Raw genomic sequence first — 21,311 nt, forward strand, 5'->3', positions numbered from 1 at the left:
TCATTACTCATTTAACAGTCACGGCTTCGCACAAGATAATGCACAAGCTGTAAATTAATCGAGGGACCATGCAAATAAAATGATCTAATATTATAACAATACCATACTCAATTCTTACTGTCCTATTTGCTGGTCATTTCTCCAATTTATTAATTGGACCATGCACAAAACCCTAGGAGCACAATGTTTATTGCGAAAACCCTAGGAGCTGTGTTTTGCGTGACTCGAAGAAACATATTTGCGATATGTATATATATATAGGTGACCATAGCTTAACTAAATTTTGAGTTACTAATTTGATATATTTGCACATGACTCAATTTATATTATCTAGACATAATTGTAATATTGTGGACGTAGAATGTGATTTGCTTCGACAAACAATTGGATCTACACAATTGGTAAGTTTTGCATTAATATATATGAATTGTTTAATATTGGCTGTAGTTGAGTATATCATGCATGCATAAATTCATATTTTTTATTCTATCTATATATTGATCGTAAATGTAAATATATTCAAGCTAAAATAACAACATTAACTAGAGACGTGATTTGAGTGTAATTTTGCTTAACCGGAAATACTTAGTTTCATAATTAGCTAAAGAAGAAAGTACTGAGGCTCCGAAGTTCATGAACACCTTCAATGGTCATGTGTTAACACTTTTATATGTAATTTTAGGGTGCGACTTTTCTATGATGTTTTAATATTTGGGATGCACAAATTTTTGTAAGGATATATAGTTATATACTGATATATCATATATTAAAATTTAATATTTAAGATATGAACTTTTATTGGTGCGTGTTATATCAAATTTAGCTAGACTTGTTGGGTCTCGTATATGTGGGTGGACTAGATAAGCCCTTGTTTGGTGCCTTGAATTATTATTATTTATTATTGGTTTTTAATTTGAAACATACATCACTTTAAGCAAGTATGTAGTAATATTTCAGAAGTTTATGCCAATATAAAAAAAATGTAATTTGAAATATTTTGAAGAAACACATAATCTTTTTTTTTTAGTGTGCATAATCTTATAAAACATGTTTAACATAAAAAGTACTCAAATATTATTTGCTATGAACGTTTAAAGTTATCTTTTAATACAAGTACAATTCATTTTACGCTAGATCCTTCAATTTTGTATTGAGGCTGTTGGGGTTGGTATTGGTAGAGAGAGTTATGAGGGTTTTGTTGACCTGGGTACTGATAGTGCAAGTGCTTGAAGCAATGTGTCCCTTCAAAGAGTTCGCATCTGATTCGATAGGGTCTTTAGCATCAGTTGAAAACTGATGTTAAAATGGGTACCTTTAACATCACCGACAAAGACATCAGTTTAAATTTTCTGGGACATTAGTTTTTAACTGATGTCTGTTAGCTGTTTTCTAGTAGTGATGACTTGGCACGTTCATTCCCAGCATCATCCTGCATAGCACTAGGTCTCCCACGTTCAAAGGCTTGACCTTCACTTTGCTATTGTAGAATCGAGCTGTTTTCTGTTGATATGTTGCTTACATGATCTGTGACTCTCTTCTGACTTCTTCCACCATATCGGGGTGAAGTCTCTAATTAACTTCGTTTGCCTCCTGCTCGAAGTTGTCTCCCCTTAAAGAACCTACTCCAACCTCGACTGGAACCATTTCCTCAGAATCTTTAAAGCAGGTGATCTACCCCCTAGTGATTTCCTGGAACTGGTCATGGGTTTTGCAAACTCTTGAGCACCCATGCCCCATATCTTGATGTTGAACCTACTAAAAAACTCGACCGCATAGAAGTTGCCAAGGGCCTGGTCATGGCCTCGCAGACTCTCGAGCACCCATGAGCCCTATCTCAATGTTGAACCTGCCAAGAAACTCGACCGCATAGGAGTGTCATGGAACTTCAGATCTGACGTTGTGTTCTTGACGGGCGAAGGAGCCTTGATGACTTTTGCAAAGACTAGTGAGAGGCCTTGATTGGAAGTGAGTCTTTTTATTGGTATGACATGAGCGGCGAGTTCGGTTTTTCCTCCATCAAAATGTGTCGAGATCCTCATGAGACTATCAATGTCGACCACCCCAACCTTGGTTGGGTTGAACACTCATTGTAGACGGGATACCCCATAAAGCAAGGGGCAAGAAGATTGGCCGGTGTCCGTTATCGAGTTGTGTAGTTGATTTGTGCATTTATGAAATTGAAGTGAAGCACGTCTGTGCCTAAGGTGTGCCATGTTAGATGGAGGCGCACCCCCTAACATACTTCCTACCTGCAAGGGATACAATTAACACAACATATCGGTATACGAGTATCAAGAGGAATAATTACCTTAGAGCACGCCAGTCAAGGGGAGTTGCACTTCGATATATCATGTCAGTCGCGAAACATCCTTCCTCCTAGATGTAGATCTTGAAATCCCTCCTTCTAGCGCCATTTTGTTAACACAGGAATTTGGTAGTCATCGAAATTTGAGGTTGTAGCTGGAATCAAGATCTGTGACGGTGGCTGCAACCTGAAACTCGTACCGGAGAGTGGTAGAATAGTTAGGTGTGGCTGAGATTGTAGGAAAAGGTTCGTAATCGTAAAGAAAACTAGGTTTCCTTCACTAGCGTCTTGCTCTCAAGAGTTGTCGATGCTTAAAATGTGCCTACGTATCCTTTTTTGTAGAGGATCAAGCCGGACGTAGTTCTATTTTCCTAAGAAATCTAATTGGATTAGGCTTCCCGTTCTGCCGCCTTCCTGAAAGGGGCCCCATACGATGAGGCCTAGTCTTGGTCCTTGTAGACTCTCGAGCACCCAAGACTTATCCCAAATGCAAGGGCGCTTCTAAACTCCCCGACAAGGATAACTCGCCAGACTACAGAGATAGAGCCTTCCAGGGTATAACTTCGAGAAGGTTCCACAAGCTCCCCGGCAAGAACAACTCGCTAGACTACAGAGTAAGGCCTCTTCTAGTCTTCATCCTCTAACTCCCAAGGAGGACAACTCCTCACACTACAAGATAGAGTCTTCAGTCAATCAACAGTCGGTTCCACACATGCTCAAGGGCATATCCCTAAGCATAACATGTTCCCTCATGTCCTTCTTATCTTCAGATTATTTTCATTTATTAATGTGTCTTCAACAACAACAACAGGGCGTGCCCTGAAAATAGGGCGCGGTCAGACATGTCAGCTCGGCCACATATGATCCAACCCAATCTTGAATATGCCAGCCAAAAATAGTTTTTCCTTCTATTCATCCAACTAAGGCTTATGGACGTGGTCAAATATGTGGGCGTGCCCATATATTGTCGAGCCCAATCTTGAATGTGTCGGTCCATATCTTCATCTTTTATATGGACTTAGCCCATAAGTTCATGTTGAATTTTGAGTATAATATAAGTTATATTAGAAACTTGATCATTTGAGTTATTTAATATGTTTGATGAAAAAACTCTCATATTTTTATCTCGAATGGAAAAAATATCACGTCTATCCTCATATCCTGACATTAATGTGCCCACCAAAATTAAAGAGGAAGCAAGGTGCACTGTCTCGTAGCCACATGCTTCTTGCCTACTTGTATTTCAGCTAATACGCTCTCATTAATACGCAACCTGTAATATATGTAATGATCGAGACTTTAAAAATTGATTTCGTTTCTAAGTAACACAAGAGGAAAAAAAAGTCAAATTTTTTTTATAAAATATAATTTTATATTCTAATAAGTTATTCTCCCGATTCCATTGATTAGTATATGTTTGATAACATTCTTATAAAATTTATTTTTATAAATTATTTTAGGTTCCTTTTTATATAATGAAAATTTTCATATTAAAATTTTTGTTTTAAATTAAATTACAAAATTACATTTTATACAAGTTTAAAATGTATGTCAAGTAATGTACAAGAATTGTATAGAAATTAAGAAGTGGGACGGAGAGAATACATATTTATATTCTCTGAAAAATTATGAAAATCATCAATTTTTTGGAACAAAATAGTTCAAAACCTTAGAACTTTTTGCGAATCATAAATATGATTATAGAATAAGAATAATAAAATACCCACAATATATATAATATTAATATACATATAAGCTAGTTTGATAGAATAGGTGGAAGATTATCCTGAAAGCAGCCCGTAGAGTGTAGACCTACGATATCTTTTTTCATTTGTCCATTTTATTTTCTTATTTAAATTCATTTTTTTGTGTATTTTTTTAACGTAAGACCCGCAACTGTTTTTTTTTTGTTTTTTTATGTATTTTTCATGTCACAATCACCGATCTAATACTTAGGGGGTGTTTGGTTCATGGTTAATGAGCTCGGTTAACGGGAATCGGAACCTTAATCCCATAACAAGTGTTTGGATTAGTTATTTGGTGCTATGAAATGGAACCCCAAACTTTTTAGGTGGTTAAATCATACCCTTCCCACCCCTTGGATTACCATATCATTCCCATTCCCATTAACCCCCATTCCCATTCCCGATTCTCTTTCCCAACTTCAATCCAAACAGCCCCTTATTCGTTCACTGAGTCGCTAGGCTGTTTGTTTTCCGAGCCTGTTTTGGTAAGGGCAAGTCAAATAGATTACCTAAATAAGCGGCTAAACTCAGATTTATATAATATATTAAAAAAAAAACATTTCAACACTATTCTAGTAATAATATATCTGAATAATCTGAATCAATTAAATATCTGAATGCTAAATAATTAATATCATTTGACATAAAAATTTTAATAATATCTGAATGATTTTATTGTTCTAATTTTTACATTAATTAATTAATTAATTTGAATTTAAGTAATTGCCATATAGTTATTATTATTGTTATATTATTGAATGTAATCATAATTATTTAAACTAATAGTAAAAAGAACTTTATGAAATAAACAAATAAATAATGAAAAAAAATCGTTTAATAAATTCATGTAAATAAGTAATAACTAGTTCATAAATTGTCAAATATTTTTTTACACATCATAAAGCTACAAAATTAGCTTTCATTTTTTTATTCTAAAGCTATTATCTAGGGCTGAGCAAGAAAATCCGAATATTCTGTTAGTAACAGAGTTACATACTTACATTAGGTTTCTTAGATTAGAGTTACATAACTTCATTTTTGAAGCTGTTTGGTGTATCTTTGCAAAGTATTCTGACTTTGTTAGTGGTACATTGAAATTTAAATGTTATCAAATAAAAAGTGACATACTTATTAGTTATTACTAGAGTCTAGAGAAGTGGAGTGGCTGTTTGTTTTTCTGTTGGATCTGATTTGTACTTGTCTTGCTTGTTTTTCTTTTTATAGTTGTGCAAGCTGCAGAATGAAGTTAAACTTTAAAGTGAGAAAGTAATATATGTTCTTTGAGGAGAAATAGGATTCGGATAATCCGTTTTCCAATCCGAATTTAGAAGATATCCGAATTTTCGGATATCCGGTTAATCGGAATCGAAACCGGAATAAAAATCTAGTGATCCGAAAAATCGGATATCCGGTTTATAATTCATAACCGGACCGGATATCCGGTTTTGCTCACCCCTACTATTATCTACGTGATGCTAATTCTGATATATAAAGTATCTAGCTAGCTGAACTGATGAGATAGGATTTTAGGAAGAAATGAATCAGCACTATATGATTCGCTCAGCGCCCTTAGAAAATGTTGCCAAATGAGATGAAGCAACTTAATCAGTCAGTTAAGTTTATTAAGCTTCCATTAAGCAGTAAACAAATAGGACCTTATTGAATAGAGTCTCAATGTTTAAAAATGTATAAAGGTCAATCAAATGATACAAATATCCAAGAAAAGGTATATCGGTTGTTTCTGGTGGCATACAAATATGTTTTTTGTTAAATTCATAGCAACTCAGGGTTTGTAATTTGTAGTAGTATTATACTATTTCTCATAAATAATTAAAATTAATTACACATTATTTCCTGTAATCATATTTGTTCCTCCCAAAAATTGATCCGTACTTCTTGAAGTTGTGTATGATGCAACATTTAAAGAATGAATTAACGCATTATTATGTTTTCAAAGATTCAGAGCTACAACTGAATTTATTAAATTTAAAGAACTAACCCGGAGAAAGCTTTTAAGCTTTTTATATCACGTACTAGCAGTTCTTATATCCAATTCTTTTGAAGTTTGTGCACTTTAGTAGTTATATTTATGTATTTAATTTCTTGCAATATTTAGTGTGATAGTTATAAGTACAGCAAAATTAATAGCGTTATTATTTTTGACAATCTATTATTACTCTCGGTATAGAGGTCATACTTGCAATTTTTTTAAAATTTTTTTGTTAGGCAATTTAAATTTTCTTTATATTCTTTACATTTGCACGCATACAATTTTTTAAAGTTTTTTTTGCTAATCAGACTTACGTACTTAATACATTCCAATATTCAAATTTAAATTACATCATACGGGTCAACGGTCAATGGTGTCGTCTTAAAAGTCTTATCATTTTCTTCTGTTTTCATTATTTTTGTCCTTAATAAATAATGAGGTATAATGGATGGATAATCAGAAAGAAAAATAAAAAACAATAAATAGAAAAACATACTTACGGCATCAAGATCTATTAGGATACTCCCATGACAAACTGCAGAATGTCTATGTGCTCTATTTTAGTAATCAAGCTTTCTTTGAAGTAGTACGCCTTTTTTTTGGAACTCCTAGTAGGATCATTTTCAATTTTTATTTTTTATCTCTGAGGCCATCATGGAGGAGCTCAAGTGCATAATAAGTTATATGACTCATTTTCAACAGGTCTTCCACGACAATCATAAGTGTTGCTAACTACATAATGACAAGATTTTTCGGCCAATATTGACATGTATTTTATTGTTTATTCTAACACAATTTAATATACATAGATTCACGATAATGTCAAAGACAAATTGACATATTATGACGGAATGCAACCTCCTCGCGAATGTAAGAAAAGGAAATGAAGCATGGTAAATGACGCAGAAAAAAGTGACGATAACAAGTTGGAAGGTGGGGTGTCACGTGAACATTTGAAAGCTACTGTCGAGATTAGGAAAAGGAGAAAGATAGTGATGCGGGATGATGATGTTAATGAAAACGGAGACGAAATTTAGAATTTAAACATTTTTATATGCAAGCCTATTTTAAGTCTAAGATTTAGATAGATAGGAAAACATTACTTTCTCTGCAATCATACAATTTGAGACATTTGGATTTGATATGGGATAATTTATTTGACATTATGTTAATATTTGAAAACCAAGTGGAGTTTATTTTTAATTTATACTGGGCCCATTTTATAACCCATTATATTATTTGGGCTTTGTTTGGTAAGAGATGATTAGGTTGCACACAGACCGGGTGAACCCCTAAGGTCATATGAGGGGGCTTGCAGGCTTGCACTAGAGGCACAAGGGAGGCTTTCATCAAGATGGGGCTTCATCTGGGGGAATCCCAGGGCTTACCCTGTTACGTATTACCGTTGGTTGCACCCCGGGTTGCAACTGCAAGGTCAAAGAATTCAGCTGGCAGGGCTACACCCACCTGGGCAGGGGCCTAGCAGAGTTATGCTCGGACTCTTCTAGCTTGTTTCTAGGAAGATGAGTCGGGGATAGATAAGGAGTGTTCTAGCCATCCCTTATCCGTTAATGAAAGGATAAATGCTTTTATTCAAAGGATAATTACCACTTATATACACATCTTACCTATATATTTGGAGATATACATCAAGATTGAAGGCCACAAGTAATTTACTTGTGGTAGTATTCCTCGGATAATTATGAAAGGAAGGCTGATTTATCCCAAATTAGAGGGGTTAAGAGCTTATCTCTTGGCAACACTTATCAAGAACTACATGGGCTTGATCCCTATAAATAGGGTATGTAGGCACCTTACAAAAGGATTCGGATTCACAAGCTCTACACTCTAAAAAAAGGCACGTGTACCCTTTGTGACATTATTTCCGGGCACTAGCAGGATGGAATTCCAATATTCCAGCCTCTTTGTTCGGCCTTTAGGGAGCTCAGCCCCTAAACACGTTCAATCCACCATTTTTTCGGCAATTGCAGCCCCTGTGCGCAGCCTTCTGTTCATATATTTACAACGAATATCCCTATTATATTTTACTTAAAAATTTATGAATAATTATTGTACGCCGCCGCGAAGCGCGGCTTTGACAACTAGTTTTATATTATTGATAAGAGTTAATTGCAATTGGCACCCCTTTAATTTGAGCATAATGCACATTGCACCTAATAGTTTTGGAAAATACACTTTGCAAACCCAGACTTTTAACCCGTAGACACTTTGCACCCTTTCCATTAATTTCTGCCGTTACCGTTAACTTTTGCAGGGGCATTTTGGGAAATTTAATTATATTTAATTAAAATCAAACCTTTATTTAAATTTTCAGAACATGTAAACGATTTTTTTCGGAAAAACTTAAAGAACGAAAGTTGTAGAGAATAAAAAGATCTTTTTAGAACAATAAGGTTTAAAATTTAAATAATTATTTAAAAACCATTGTTCATTTTTACAAGATTGCTAATTTTTGAATTTTTTTAGAATAATTATAAAAAGAATTACGAAAATTTTGAACCTTATAGTTTTAAGAAGATCTTTTTATTCTCTACAACTTTCGTTCTTTAAGTTTTTCCGAAAAATATCGTTTAGATGGTCAGAAAATTTAAATAAAGATCTGATTTTAATTAAATATAAATTAATTTCCCAAAATGCCCCTGCAAAAATTAAAGGTAACGGCAGAAATTAAAGAAAAAGGTGCAAAGTATCTACGGATTAAAAGTCTGGGGCTACAAAATGTATTTGCCAAAATTATTAGGTGCAATGTGAATTATGCTCAAACTAAAGGGGTGTCAATTGTAATTAACTCTATTAATAAATAATGAGATAGATAAGCTACTTGCTCTTAGGTCGTGACCAACTTGTCGACCAAACTTTTATCCATGAACATTTTAATCATTTTAATCATTTTTAAGTTTGAATTTCACTTTTTTATTTAAAATAAGAATCACTTATTTTAAATTCAAGCATACGATCTCAGTATTATATGCTTTTTAATTTATAAGCTTCATCTTCATATATTTCTTCCATTCCATTTAAATATTAAAACTGAAAAAATAAATAAAAAGAAGAAAAAGTAATCAGATATTTGTATTTAAGTTGGACACAAAAATTAAGAAAATAAATAAAATATGAAATAAAAGTAGGGATAGTGACGATTATACCGACTGATATATAATATCTATTTGACTGGTCTTAAAATTTTAGATTATGATTTATAAAACAGAATTAATTTATTTGTATAATTGATCTAGAGAAGTTATAATTTAATTTTTTATTTATAAATTATAACTTTAAAAATTGAAAATTCCAACATCATCAAAAATACCATTTTTCAATTTTGGAGAAAATCTACCTATTACTATTAAGCACATACCATCATAGTGTTGGACTGTAATATTTCTTTCCAAAAAAAAAAAAATAGCAAATCTACTGTTTAACAATAATTATTTGTCGGACACTTTTTACTTTTTTAATTGAAATACCCCACTGAAGAAGTGACGGGTTTCCAAATTGGCAAATTGTACGCGAAGTTGTAAAAAACATAACTTAAACACAACTCTGTATCTCTACACTTCTTCTATACACACAAGCCCTCCTCTTCCTTTGACAAAACTTCAACACTATACTTTCAAGCAATCTCTCTCTCTCTCTCTCTCTCTCCCCCTTATATTTATATATACTCAAAGGGTTTTTTAATTTTTTTAGAGAGAGAGATGGAGGAGAGAGATAGTGATCAGGATAACAAGCATAATGATGATGATCATGATGATTACGAAGCTGTTGACATTGAGAGATTAGTGAGAAAGGAGGGGAGAAGCAATGCGTCGTCGTTTTTGGAGAGAGAGCCGCTGTTGCGGAGCAGAAAGAACAATACTTCGCAGATTGCTATTGTTGGTGCTAATGTTTATCCTATTGAGAGCCTTGATTACGAGTATACATCACTCTTTACCTTTTAATATATTGATTTTGATTTTTTATGTTTGTTTTACTATTTTAATGAATTTAGATTTATCGTTTTCGAGATTTTGGTTTTGTTGGGGAAGTGGTTGGATGAGTTGATTAGTGTACTTCATATATATTTTTGGTAATTTGTACTATAAATTAGGTGAATTAGGGTAGTATATGTGTGATCGGTGATTTCTACAGTAATTTGTAATGTTTAGTAATGAGGAATGAATTGCGGTTAAAACTTTGAGTTTAGTAATGTTTTATATGATCTTTGTAGCTTAAGGGTGCTTTTGTTTGGATTATAAGACCAGTGAGTTGGTGACTTTAAAAGAAGCAACAAACGAGAAAATGCAAGTTTTGGTTTAGACTGTGTTAATCCTGGTTCTGTTGAATTTACAATTGTTTTGCAAGTAGCGGATTGGGAGCTGATGACCGATTGCAATATTGAATATGGTCTTTGCAGGATCGTTGAAAATGATTTATTTAAGCAGGATTGGAGGTCGAGAAAAAAGATTCAGATATTTCAGTATGTTGTGCTGAAATGGACACTTGCATGTCTCATAGGATTAAGTACAGGGCTTGTGGCTTTCTTTAATAATCTTGCAGTGGAAAACATAGCGGGGTTTAAGCTTCTAATGACTAGCAATCTAATGCTTGAAAACAGGTAATCCTAACGTCAACAAGTGCCGCACCAAATAGGTTCCAATGTGATTGTGTTATCTGTTATGTGCTATTCTCAATGTTACATATTTATGAATGTGTTCTGTATTAGAACTTATATCTTAATAAAACATGGTTCCATTCAATTCCACTTTTGTTACTATGAAGCGAAGTTATTCTAGTGCAGATATATTATGGCCTTTGTAACATTTGCGGGTTGGAATGTTGCTCTAGCAACTTGTGCTGCAGTCCTCTGTGCTTACATTGCCCCAGCAGCAGCTGGGTCTGGCATACCTGAAGTCAAGGCATATCTTAATGGTGTCGATGCGCATTCCATTTTAGCTCCAAGTACCCTCTTTGTGAAGGTATGTATTATAATTCAAGATATCTTAAAAAACTTTGTCTTCCACCACCAAAAAAGTGGTAAATGATAAATTTGTGGCACTACAATTTGCATATATCATTTTTGATATATAGAAATCAAAATGTTTTGCTCAATATGAAATGAAAATAGTAAATGTTTCAGATTTTTGGTTCAATCTTTGGGGTTGCCGCTGGATTTGTTGTGGGTAAGGAAGGACCCATGGTACACACGGGGGCTTGCATAGCCAACTTACTTGGACAGGGTGGTTCCCGCAAATACCATTTGACATGGAAATGGCTTAGATACTTCAAAAATGACAGAGATCGCAGGGATTTAATCACCTGTGGAGCAGCAGCTGGCGTGGCAGCTGCATTTCGTGCCCCAGTTGGTGGAGTTCTCTTTGCTCTTGAAGAAGCAGCCTCATGGTATCTCCCCCCTCCCTCGCTCTCTCTTTGTGTTACTTAAACATCTGATCAAAGGCACACATGTTCCACTATCTGATTTGATTAGGGTGAGTTTTATCTGTGATGCATAAATAAGTATGCTGGAGCTCCAAGGCACAAGTTAGTTGTATACTAAATTTATGTGGAACGATGAGGTTTGTAAATAATTAAGAAAGATCATGTTCACCACAAGGACATGTTATATATGTGTCACTTCTGATAAGGAGTCAGTCTATAGTATTACAGTGACATATTTTTCCAATGAGAAGTTTGGAGGCTTATCTGTTAATCTGACTTGTTTGACAACTTAATGTCTATCTTTATATGTTTACTTGTGGGGCAGGGATTGTGTAGGGTGAAACTGTAGACCAGAGTAAGTTCTATTATCAGCTATAGAAGAGAAATGAAAAAAAGAAAACCCCGACTTCAAAATCCAGCGATGAATACTGAAAAATCTGTTAATGTACACTGATAGTATCATTTACAAGTTTTACTTATTTTCTATCTTATACTATTACTATATTGTTATTAGAGCTTCTTTTTAATTGCATCTTATCTTCTTTTTAGTTTCCTTATTTTATGTCTTTTTAAACTCTCTACCCAATGTCTTCAGGTGGCGGAGTGCTCTTCTTTGGAGAACTTTCTTCACTACTGCTGTTGTAGCTGTGGTGCTGAGATCTCTAATGGTCTTCTGCCAGAGTGGAAAATGTGGGCTATTCGGGCAGGGGGGTCTTATAATGTTTGATATCAATTCTGCTGTCGCTTCTTACACTGCTCCAGATTTAGTTGCAGTAATACTACTTGGAATCATTGGTGGAATTTTTGGAAGTCTTTACAACTATCTTGTCGACAAGGTCCTTCGTATCTATAGCATCATTAATGAGTATGCCCCTTGAACTTCCTTATAAATCCCAGAAAATTGCTGGTATCATATTTAGAAGAAAATATTTCTTGCAGGGTGCCATCTCTTTAGTTGCTGAAGTATTTTGTCTGATATGTAACCAGGTCATAGTGAACTATGTAACATCGTTTTATCAAATGCTATAAATCACCTAGTAGACTAACTTTATTAAACCTTTGGATTGTTTTTGAAATCCATCTTGCCTAAAGAAAAAATTGTTTTGGCAGTTCTCTGTATGTACTCCTGTGGCAGATATATACTAACTACTCTACATTGCATGTTGTGCAGATAACTTTGATATTTATTAATTTAGAAGACATTTAGATATTCTTGTGCTAATTAATGAATAAATTGCAGGAGAGGTCCAGCATATAAGGTCTTGCTCGTCATCTCCATTTCTCTTTTGACATCTTGTTGTGCATATGGTCTCCCTTGGTTCACAGGGTGTGTTCCCTGTCCTGCAGGCCTGGAAGAACAATGCCCGACAGTTGGTCGTTCTGGAAACTATAAAAATTTCCAATGTCAACCAGGCCACTATAATGACCTTGCCTCCCTTTTCCTTAATACCAATGATGATGCAATCCGCAACTTATTTAGCTCTCGTGACGCACATGAGTTCCACCTCTCTTCCCTCTCTTTATTCTTTGGAGCTATGTTCTGCCTTGGTATTATCACATATGGCATAGCTATACCTTCTGGGCTCTTCATACCTGTCATACTCGCTGGAGCCTCGTACGGGAGAGTTGTCGGGTCCATCCTCGGCTCTATATCTGACCTTGATATTGGTCTCTTTGCCTTGCTTGGTGCTGCCTCCTTTCTTGGTGGCACAATGAGAATGACTGTATCACTTTGTGTCATACTTCTGGAGCTCACTAATAATCTACTGATGCTTCCGCTAGTAATGCTTGTTCTTCTCATCTCAAAAACTGTCGCTGATAGTTTCAACAAAGGCGTCTACGATCAAATTGTGAAGATGAAGGGTTTGCCTTATCTGGAAGCCCATGCTGAACCCTACATGAGGCAATTGGTTGCAGGGGATGTTGTTTCAGGCCCTTTAATAACGTTTTCTGGTGTTGAGAAAGTGGGGAATATACTACATTATCTAGAGACGACCGGACATCATGGATTCCCAGTCATTGATGAACCTCCTTTCACAGCTGCCCCAGAATTGTGTGGTCTCGTTTTAAGGTCACACCTGCTTGTTTTGCTTAAAGGAAAGAGATTTACGAAACAGAAGGTATTGAGTGGATCAGATTTGTTAAGACGATTTCATGCATATGATTTTGCAAAGGCTGGGTCAGGAAAGGGGCTTAAGCTGGAAGATTTGGATATAAAACAAGAAGAAATGGATATGTATGTCGATCTTCATCCTATTACAAATACGTCACCATACACAGTGATAGAGACCATGTCTCTTGCCAAAGCTGCAGTCCTCTTCCGGGAGGTTGGCCTTAGGCATCTATGTGTTGTACCAAAGACACCGGGGGTAAGATGCTTTCTGTATTTGTCATCTTTTTCCATTCTTTATGTGTTGCGCCACCCTATAAATACGAAGAAGTCGATGTTGTGCAAGTATAATTATCTATGATATACTTTTTGTGAAACAAGGAGTATAACCATTGTGAAAGTTCAGTTTAGCCGTCCTCCATAGTTGAATTTGCAGCTGATCATGTCCGTAGTCTATCTTTGCCCAATATCTCCACATTTTGATGATTTCTTTTCTTTTTTTTTCAGAGGCCACCTATAGTTGGTATCCTGACTCGACACGACTTTATGGCAGAGCACATCTTGGGACTGTACCCAGATATGAAACCCCAGAAGCATGTCTAGTAAGGTTTAAGGAATGCACACCCTATTCTTTTGGTTGCCTCGGGGTTCGTATGGTAACTATGGTATATATTATATTGGTGCCAAAATTTGGAAAAATAGTTGACATCAGGAAGTTTTCAACTCTTTGTTTACATTGTCTGTATATTGGATCAAATGCACTTCCAGGATATTTTTCTTGCTAGCAATATAGACTCAGGTTTAAAGAATCGTTTTAAGATTTGTTATCAAGGAATTACATATGTTTCAGATATTTATAGGAGATCAAAATAATTTTCTTCAGAAAATACCATGGACTTGGGGTTCTGGAAAAGAGCTTTGAACAACTGAAAATACTTAATTCTTTTTTTTTTTCCTCTTAGCTTGTAGATTTTTATTAGTTAGAAACAATGTCAAAGATATGTTCCCGGCACAGGCACAGAGACTTAGCGAAAGCTTAGTGATAAGTTCAGATACATTCCTAATGATAAATGTTCGAAGAAAGAAAGCCTAGATAAAGAACAAGCTACACATCATTTGTCATCAGTTGAAGGATAGCCCGAGGAGCTTGAAGATGAAGATTTTGCTTGTTTCCGTTTCTTCCTCTGCTGCACAGAGGCATCTTGGTCTTCCCAAGTCAAGACACTTCCTTACTGGTACCTGATTTCCTTTTAAAACACTTTGCATGGAAGCTGCCTCCTCTTCAGGGCTTAACACATTCATCTCCACACAACAAACGGCATTGTTGCAAGAAACACCTCTAAGAGCAGCATTTTAAGTGGTACTTGGCCAAAGTAAAAAGACCCTCAGACGGCTAATACGTGAAAGGTACCTCCCTAAATTGAACCCAAATCTTGGAGGTCTCATGATCAATTCAGCATAGTCAAATCTTTGAATCCATGGTTCAAAAAGCCATGGACATTACTTGCCTCTGCAATTGCATCACAAGTTTGATCGAGTGTTGCACCTCCTTCAACCCAAGCAACTTCTGATTTCAAATCAACTGAAATCTTGTCATGATCATCATGGCAAAAACTACAAAAGAAGAAGTAGTTTCATCTTTTGATGTATATACAGACAAGCTACTTAAGCCTTCACATGACTAAAATCTAATTTCGAAAGACCATTTCCTACATCACAACAATGTCTGAAACCTCTTCTGTCAACACCCATGGTTTTGGAAGTGTAGGGTTCGAAAATCGAAGATTTTGCGAGAAGTCCGAAGCGATTGCAATATGCTTGGTTGATGCCTGAAACATGTATGGATCAAGTTTATATGTCTTACAATCCAGAGAACATACCTTATCATAGCATCATTAAATCCTTGTATCCAAATTATGTGCTCTTTGCTTTTGCACTTTATATCATCCATTTTTTCCGGTGTTATCTTACTCAACTGAGAAATGCCAATGCCTTAATATGACATCATTTCTTGTTCTTACCGGAAATTTACCAAGGTTTAAACAATGAATAGTGATGAATGAGTATATCATCAAAAAATCTGGGTTTAAACAATCAAAAATCTGGGTCCAAATCCATTAGTATTCCTAGATATATCATCAAAAATCTGGGTTTCACCGAAAAACAATACTGTTTCTAAGCATTAGTATTGACCCTTTATTAAGCAGAGGCAGGACCTTGTTAAGTTACCAACATTGATCTCGCAGTCATACTGGCATTAAAAATATTAGCTGTTATATAAGGCATGAGGAAACTGTAGCATACCTAACTATGCATCTAAACTTATCAGTTAAGTCTGCAACCGTAGGCTGGATAATTTATGCAATATGAACTTAAGTAAAAAAAAAAAGGCGAACATACTTATCAGTATTTTGTCTGAAAATACTCATTTTTACAATATCTATAGAAACATCAGTCCTCTTCTGGTCTTATCCACAAATAACCAAGGCACCATTTAGCTCAAACATCATATGGTCAGAGATGCACCATTGTCTGCTGCAGTAAGATTAAGTATCATTGTTGCTGCTTTTGGAGCCCTGTCAAGGAATGATATTTCCGAGAAAGAAAAAATTAATCAACTAATTATAAAATTACAGAATTAACAAAATAAAACCAATATTTCTCAAAAAAAAAAAATAGTGTTGTTAAAGTTATTAGCTGCTTTCGGCATAACTATAATTGCCAAAGTATCCTAGCAGGGTATTACTAGCATGTTACATCAAACAACATATGGTCATACATTCCAAACTCCGGATCAACACAAAGCTTTACAAGAAAAAACATAAATTACAACAAATATTAATCTTTAGCACACCGTATTAACTAGAGAAAAACTTATTGGAGTATAACATACCATGCCTCGGGCTGCTGGTACAAAGAGGCCGAATTACCAAAGCATGAAGCAAGCATATCTGTGTTAACCACACCTGGATTTAGCGCAACGATTGCCACTCCACTTGGCAACTCCTTTGCAACTGATCTGCTCAGACCTTCTACTGCCCATTTTGAAGCACAATAAGGTGCCACCTGAAACATTCAAAGTACTCATTAGAGAGCTTTTGGTTTAGCTTTTGACATACAAAAATAAAAATTTCAAACTGATAAATTACTCCAAGTAATAGATTAAACCTAATGTACAGTATTCTCACACAAAATAAAGAGTTAAACTTAACTTTAAATAACTTGGGTCACCTAACAGTTAGATTGCCTTAACTACAGAGCTACAAGTTATCTTACCCTGACTCTATACGTCGAGTACCTGTGCAGGAAATTCAACACCTGGAGAATCTAGACACTCAACACTTTATTTTGGGCCACAAGCATACAACTTTTTCTCATATATTGCCAAGTCTTACACTTAGACATGTACATAAGTTGAAAACTTCCATCCAAGTTGAAGTAACATACTGCAGTCCACAAGATTACAAACTATTGCTTATCAACAATAAAACGAATTCTGCACCTATTTCTGTAGTAGATCAATTTCAGAAATTTTTTTAAGCAAAACTCAGTGGTCTGAATGTTCAACAATGATCTGAAAATTGTAATAAACGGTAGGTTGTAGTATTATTAAATCATATATCCTAGTTATTAAGTAAATGCCTCCCTTCTTGACTTTACCTGTGCTGCAGCAGATCTTCCCCATCCAGATGAAATATTGACAATGACCCCTTGCTTGCTCTCGATCATAAGAGGGATGAAGTGACGCAACATATTTGCTGTTCCTTTTAAGTTTGTGTCGATGACTGCATCAAACTCCTCCTCTGGTACCTCCCAGATTTTGTTATTTTTATTTATAGTTCCTGCATTATTCACTGGCAGGTCCACATATGCATGTCAATACATACTCACATTCAGGGTGAATGATTCTACATTAAACTAGCATGTTTGTGACCGAAGGAAAAAAGAAAGTAGAGACAAATAGTTTCCCTTCAAATACACGAGTAGAGAAGGTCCCCAGGATCACGTTAAATCACCATTATCATATATTACCATCTTTCATCGCCATAAAAAAGGACATGGCAGTTATAAAAAAGATAGGTTAAGCTTGTGCTGGTAGGTGGCTGTGCATGTAAGTGGTCACCATGTTCTATAAATTCTAAACTCCTTAGAATAACAATCTACACATATTAACTATCTACAAAGTTTACTACAAAAAATATACAAAGATATATACAAATCAATTCATTACAATCTAACATAGTATGTTACATACAAAATTTAGATTACATGGCATGAAGTGCAAACAACAATCAAATATCAAGATTTGGATAAAGGAAACGACTTCACTAGATAATCGTTTCACCATCATATTCTATATGTGCCATCAAGAGAGACCTAATGGCTACCACCCATTAAAATGAACAGAGGAAACATGTATACATTGCTATTCTTTTCCGCATGATGAACAGAAATCCAAAGCTTCCTTATTACTATTGCAAACTTAAGCATGATTAGGTGATAATGCATACCATATCATGTCACGTGTTGAACAGGTAATGAATGTTAATGTCCAGCATGACAGTATACATTCACTAACTATTCTTCACACAGCAATCGACTTTCTTTTACAAAACAAATACCTATGATATCCGGAACACCGTTCTTTTCCATGACAGCCTTTGCCAACTCTGCTACACTACTATTTGACCTCTACAAGCACACAAAAAATAAAAGGCATTATCAGTACCTATTACATTAGATGAATGTAAAGACAACACCTTTAACTCCATCATTACAAATATTTCCCCAGAAAGCACACCCAAGTCAGATTTCACCGAAACAAAACCCGAAAATAACTCAAAATGCCTGCATATCACAATTCAAACTTTCATATCCATTTCTATCGAAAACCCTAAAAAAAATTTAAACAGTCCAAAAGATACAATCTTTCTTCATTTTAGGCTAATGGGTCATCATCACTAATACACACAAACAGTATAATAGGTCACAATATTGACCCGGCCCGACCCGAATTAACAAGAACCCGATTGAAAAAAAAGCAAAACAAGCTGAAACATATAAAGATGGTAAGAGGAGTGACTGACCACATCAACAGTCATGAAAAAGTGCTTATTCTTGGTGTCATTGAGCTGAGATTGTAGAGCATTGAGATTCTCCAGTGATCGAGCACACCCTATTATGGTGTGCCCCAGCTTTGCTAATTCAAGAGCTAGTGATTTTCCGAGGCCTCTACTTACTCCTGTTATCAACACCGTTTTCTGTTTTCCGGCGATTACTCCGATTCCGGCGCCGTTCATTATCGCAGCCGCCATTCTCAACTTCTTCGAGGACCCAAATTTGTCTGAATAGTATTCGTATCTCTATCGTCTAGTCGGTCCGAGTAGGGATAGACAGAAAAAACCGATCCGAATGGATACCCGACCGTTTCGATCCGAATGAATACCCGACCGTTTCGATCCGAATGGATCTTACCGAACCCGATATTTTGGATTTGGATTTGGATACTAGGGAAATCCGAATCCGATCCAAACCCGATCCAAACCCGAAACCCGAAAAAAAATCCAAATATATATATATAGAGAAAAGTTCTATGGAGACTGAATTTTGTGGAGGATGGAGAGACTTAATCATAGTCATCCATTTCTTACACATCCAAGGGCTCATGTTATTTGTCATGCATATTCGTTTTATCTCCCTCTCATGTCCTGCACTTCTAAATCGGTGAACAACAAACAGTACTTCTAAATCCCGCATAACATAAAATAATAATTCCATAATATTGTTGTTCAATCACCGAAATCCTAACAAATAAAAATAATAATCGCATACAAAACAAAGATGTAGTTGGACATTGTTATGATTGGCACTGAACTCATTGTCATTGTTCTGCAACGAATTGAATTTGTTGCAAGACAAAATAACACTTAGATATATCACAAATATGCGAGACAAAATATTAATATTACATTACTAGAAATGCTAGACAAGAATAGTGTAAATTATAAAGATAGTTTTGAATTAAAACTAAAACAAGAAATGCAGGACAAGAATATTAATGATACATTACTAGAAATGCAGGATAAGAATAGTGTAAATTATTAATATTATATTACTAGAAATGCAGGACAAGAAATGCAGGACAAGAAATGCAGGACACAAATTATTTAATTATGTCCATTAATTGCCAGAATATTTTAACGGTAGATCTTGTAGTCTCTACAGACTCCAAAGTTTTTGGTCTCCATTGAGCCCAACTCTCTCTCTCTCTCTCTCTCTCTATATATATATATATATATATATATATAGGGGAGGGTTCCGGTACAAACTTTTTTAGTTAAAAACTTACAAACTTTTTTACACCATCAGATCTAAACAAAACAAGCGGCTGAGATTAAAAGATTTTGAAAAGGCGCGGTGGCAGTTTTGTAAATAACTGCAAGCCGCTCGTTTTCTGACACATTAATTAAAACGCACGATCTCCTAAATATTTAACTGCACGAAACCGCCATAACACTCAAACGGCATTACACACAAACCCACTGCTACACACAGCGATTTTCGATCATCATCTTCAGCAAATCTTCAGCAAATCTTAATCAACTGCAAGTCTACATTCTCAAGCGAAGTCGTCGTTCAACTCTCAAGATCTTGATCACTAACAATGGCTCCAAAGAGGAAAAGTGATGAATTACAGAGCGTCGCTGGTAATATCTCTACATTATTTCGTAAAAGCTTTGATTTTATAGTTTCAGTAAATTTAGGTTAAATGTTTGAGATATTTGTGCATTTTTTTCCAGTTAGAGATTTTAGGTTAATTTTTTTGATTTTAGGTTATTCGGTTTAAAAAGTGTTGAATGTTTGATATAATGTTGAATGTGATAATATACGTTTTGAACTGTGTTGAATAGTAAAAAATGTTTTGAAGTATTGAATATTTCGATTTTTATTTGTTGAATTTGTACTTAAAGTATGTTGAACATGTTTGAAAATCTTGTTGGAATGCTGTTGCCAGTAGATATTGTGTTGAATTTGTGAATGATTTGTGTTGAACATGTTTGAAAAATTTGTTGCAATGCTGTTCTCAGTGGATATTGTGTTGAATTTGTCAATAATTTGTGTTGAACATGTTTGAAAACCTTGTTGCAGTGCTGTTGCCAGTAGATATTGTGTTGAATTTGTGAATGATTTGTGTTGAACATGTTTCAAAACCTTGTGGCAGTGCTGTTGCCAGTAGATATTGTGTTGAATTTGTGAATGATTTGTGTTGAACATGTTTGAAAACCTTGTTGCAGTGCTGTTGCCAGTAGATATTGTGTTGAATTTGTGAATGATTTGTGTTGAACATGTTTGAAAACCTTGTTGCAGTGCTGTTGCCAGTAGATATTGTGTTGAATTTGTTAATGATTTGTGTTGAACATGTTTCAAAACCTTGTTGGAATGCTGTTGCCAGTAGATATTGTGTTGAATTTGATAATGATTTGTGTTGAACATGTTTGAAAACCTTGTTGCAGTGCTGTTGCCAGTAGATATTGTGTTGAATTTGTGAATGATTTGTGTTGAACATGTTTGAAAACCTTGTTGCACTGCTGTACCCATTGTATATTGTTATTGATATTGTGTTGAATTCTGTTGAACCTATAGTTAAATACTTTAATTTGAAGAACAAAAACAATGATTTAATAAAGAATATAAGTGATTAAATTTTGTCAGATGCACCTA

The 21,311-nt window shown here is 35.0% G+C and overlaps 2 protein-coding genes across 2 annotated transcripts; one reads left to right on the top strand and one right to left on the bottom strand.

The window, feature by feature from the left end:
* Positions 1 to 9,594: 9,594 nt before the first annotated feature.
* On the top strand, positions 9,595 to 14,399 carry LOC108204375 (chloride channel protein CLC-c). Its single transcript, XM_017373773.2, has 7 exons — positions 9,595 to 9,977; positions 10,458 to 10,658; positions 10,842 to 11,019; positions 11,181 to 11,443; positions 12,075 to 12,344; positions 12,720 to 13,848; positions 14,097 to 14,399. Exons 1-7 carry the CDS (start codon positions 9,760 to 9,762, stop codon positions 14,190 to 14,192), a joined length of 2,355 nt encoding a protein of 784 aa, XP_017229262.1. The 5' UTR covers positions 9,595 to 9,759; the 3' UTR covers positions 14,193 to 14,399.
* A 1,442-nt stretch (positions 14,400 to 15,841) lies between these two features.
* On the bottom strand, positions 15,842 to 19,135 carry LOC108204376 (NADPH-dependent pterin aldehyde reductase). Its single transcript, XM_017373774.2, has 5 exons — positions 18,677 to 19,135; positions 18,212 to 18,281; positions 17,250 to 17,443; positions 16,483 to 16,655; positions 15,842 to 16,165 (listed from the first exon to the last, which is right to left on the bottom strand). Exons 1-5 carry the CDS (start codon positions 18,902 to 18,904, stop codon positions 16,096 to 16,098), a joined length of 735 nt encoding a protein of 244 aa, XP_017229263.1. The 5' UTR covers positions 18,905 to 19,135; the 3' UTR covers positions 15,842 to 16,095.
* Positions 19,136 to 21,311: the final 2,176 nt, after the last annotated feature.

The sequence above is a fragment of the Daucus carota genome, chromosome 1, assembly GCF_001625215.2.
Source record: "Daucus carota subsp. sativus chromosome 1, DH1 v3.0, whole genome shotgun sequence".
Taxonomy (NCBI): domain Eukaryota; kingdom Viridiplantae; phylum Streptophyta; class Magnoliopsida; order Apiales; family Apiaceae; genus Daucus; species Daucus carota.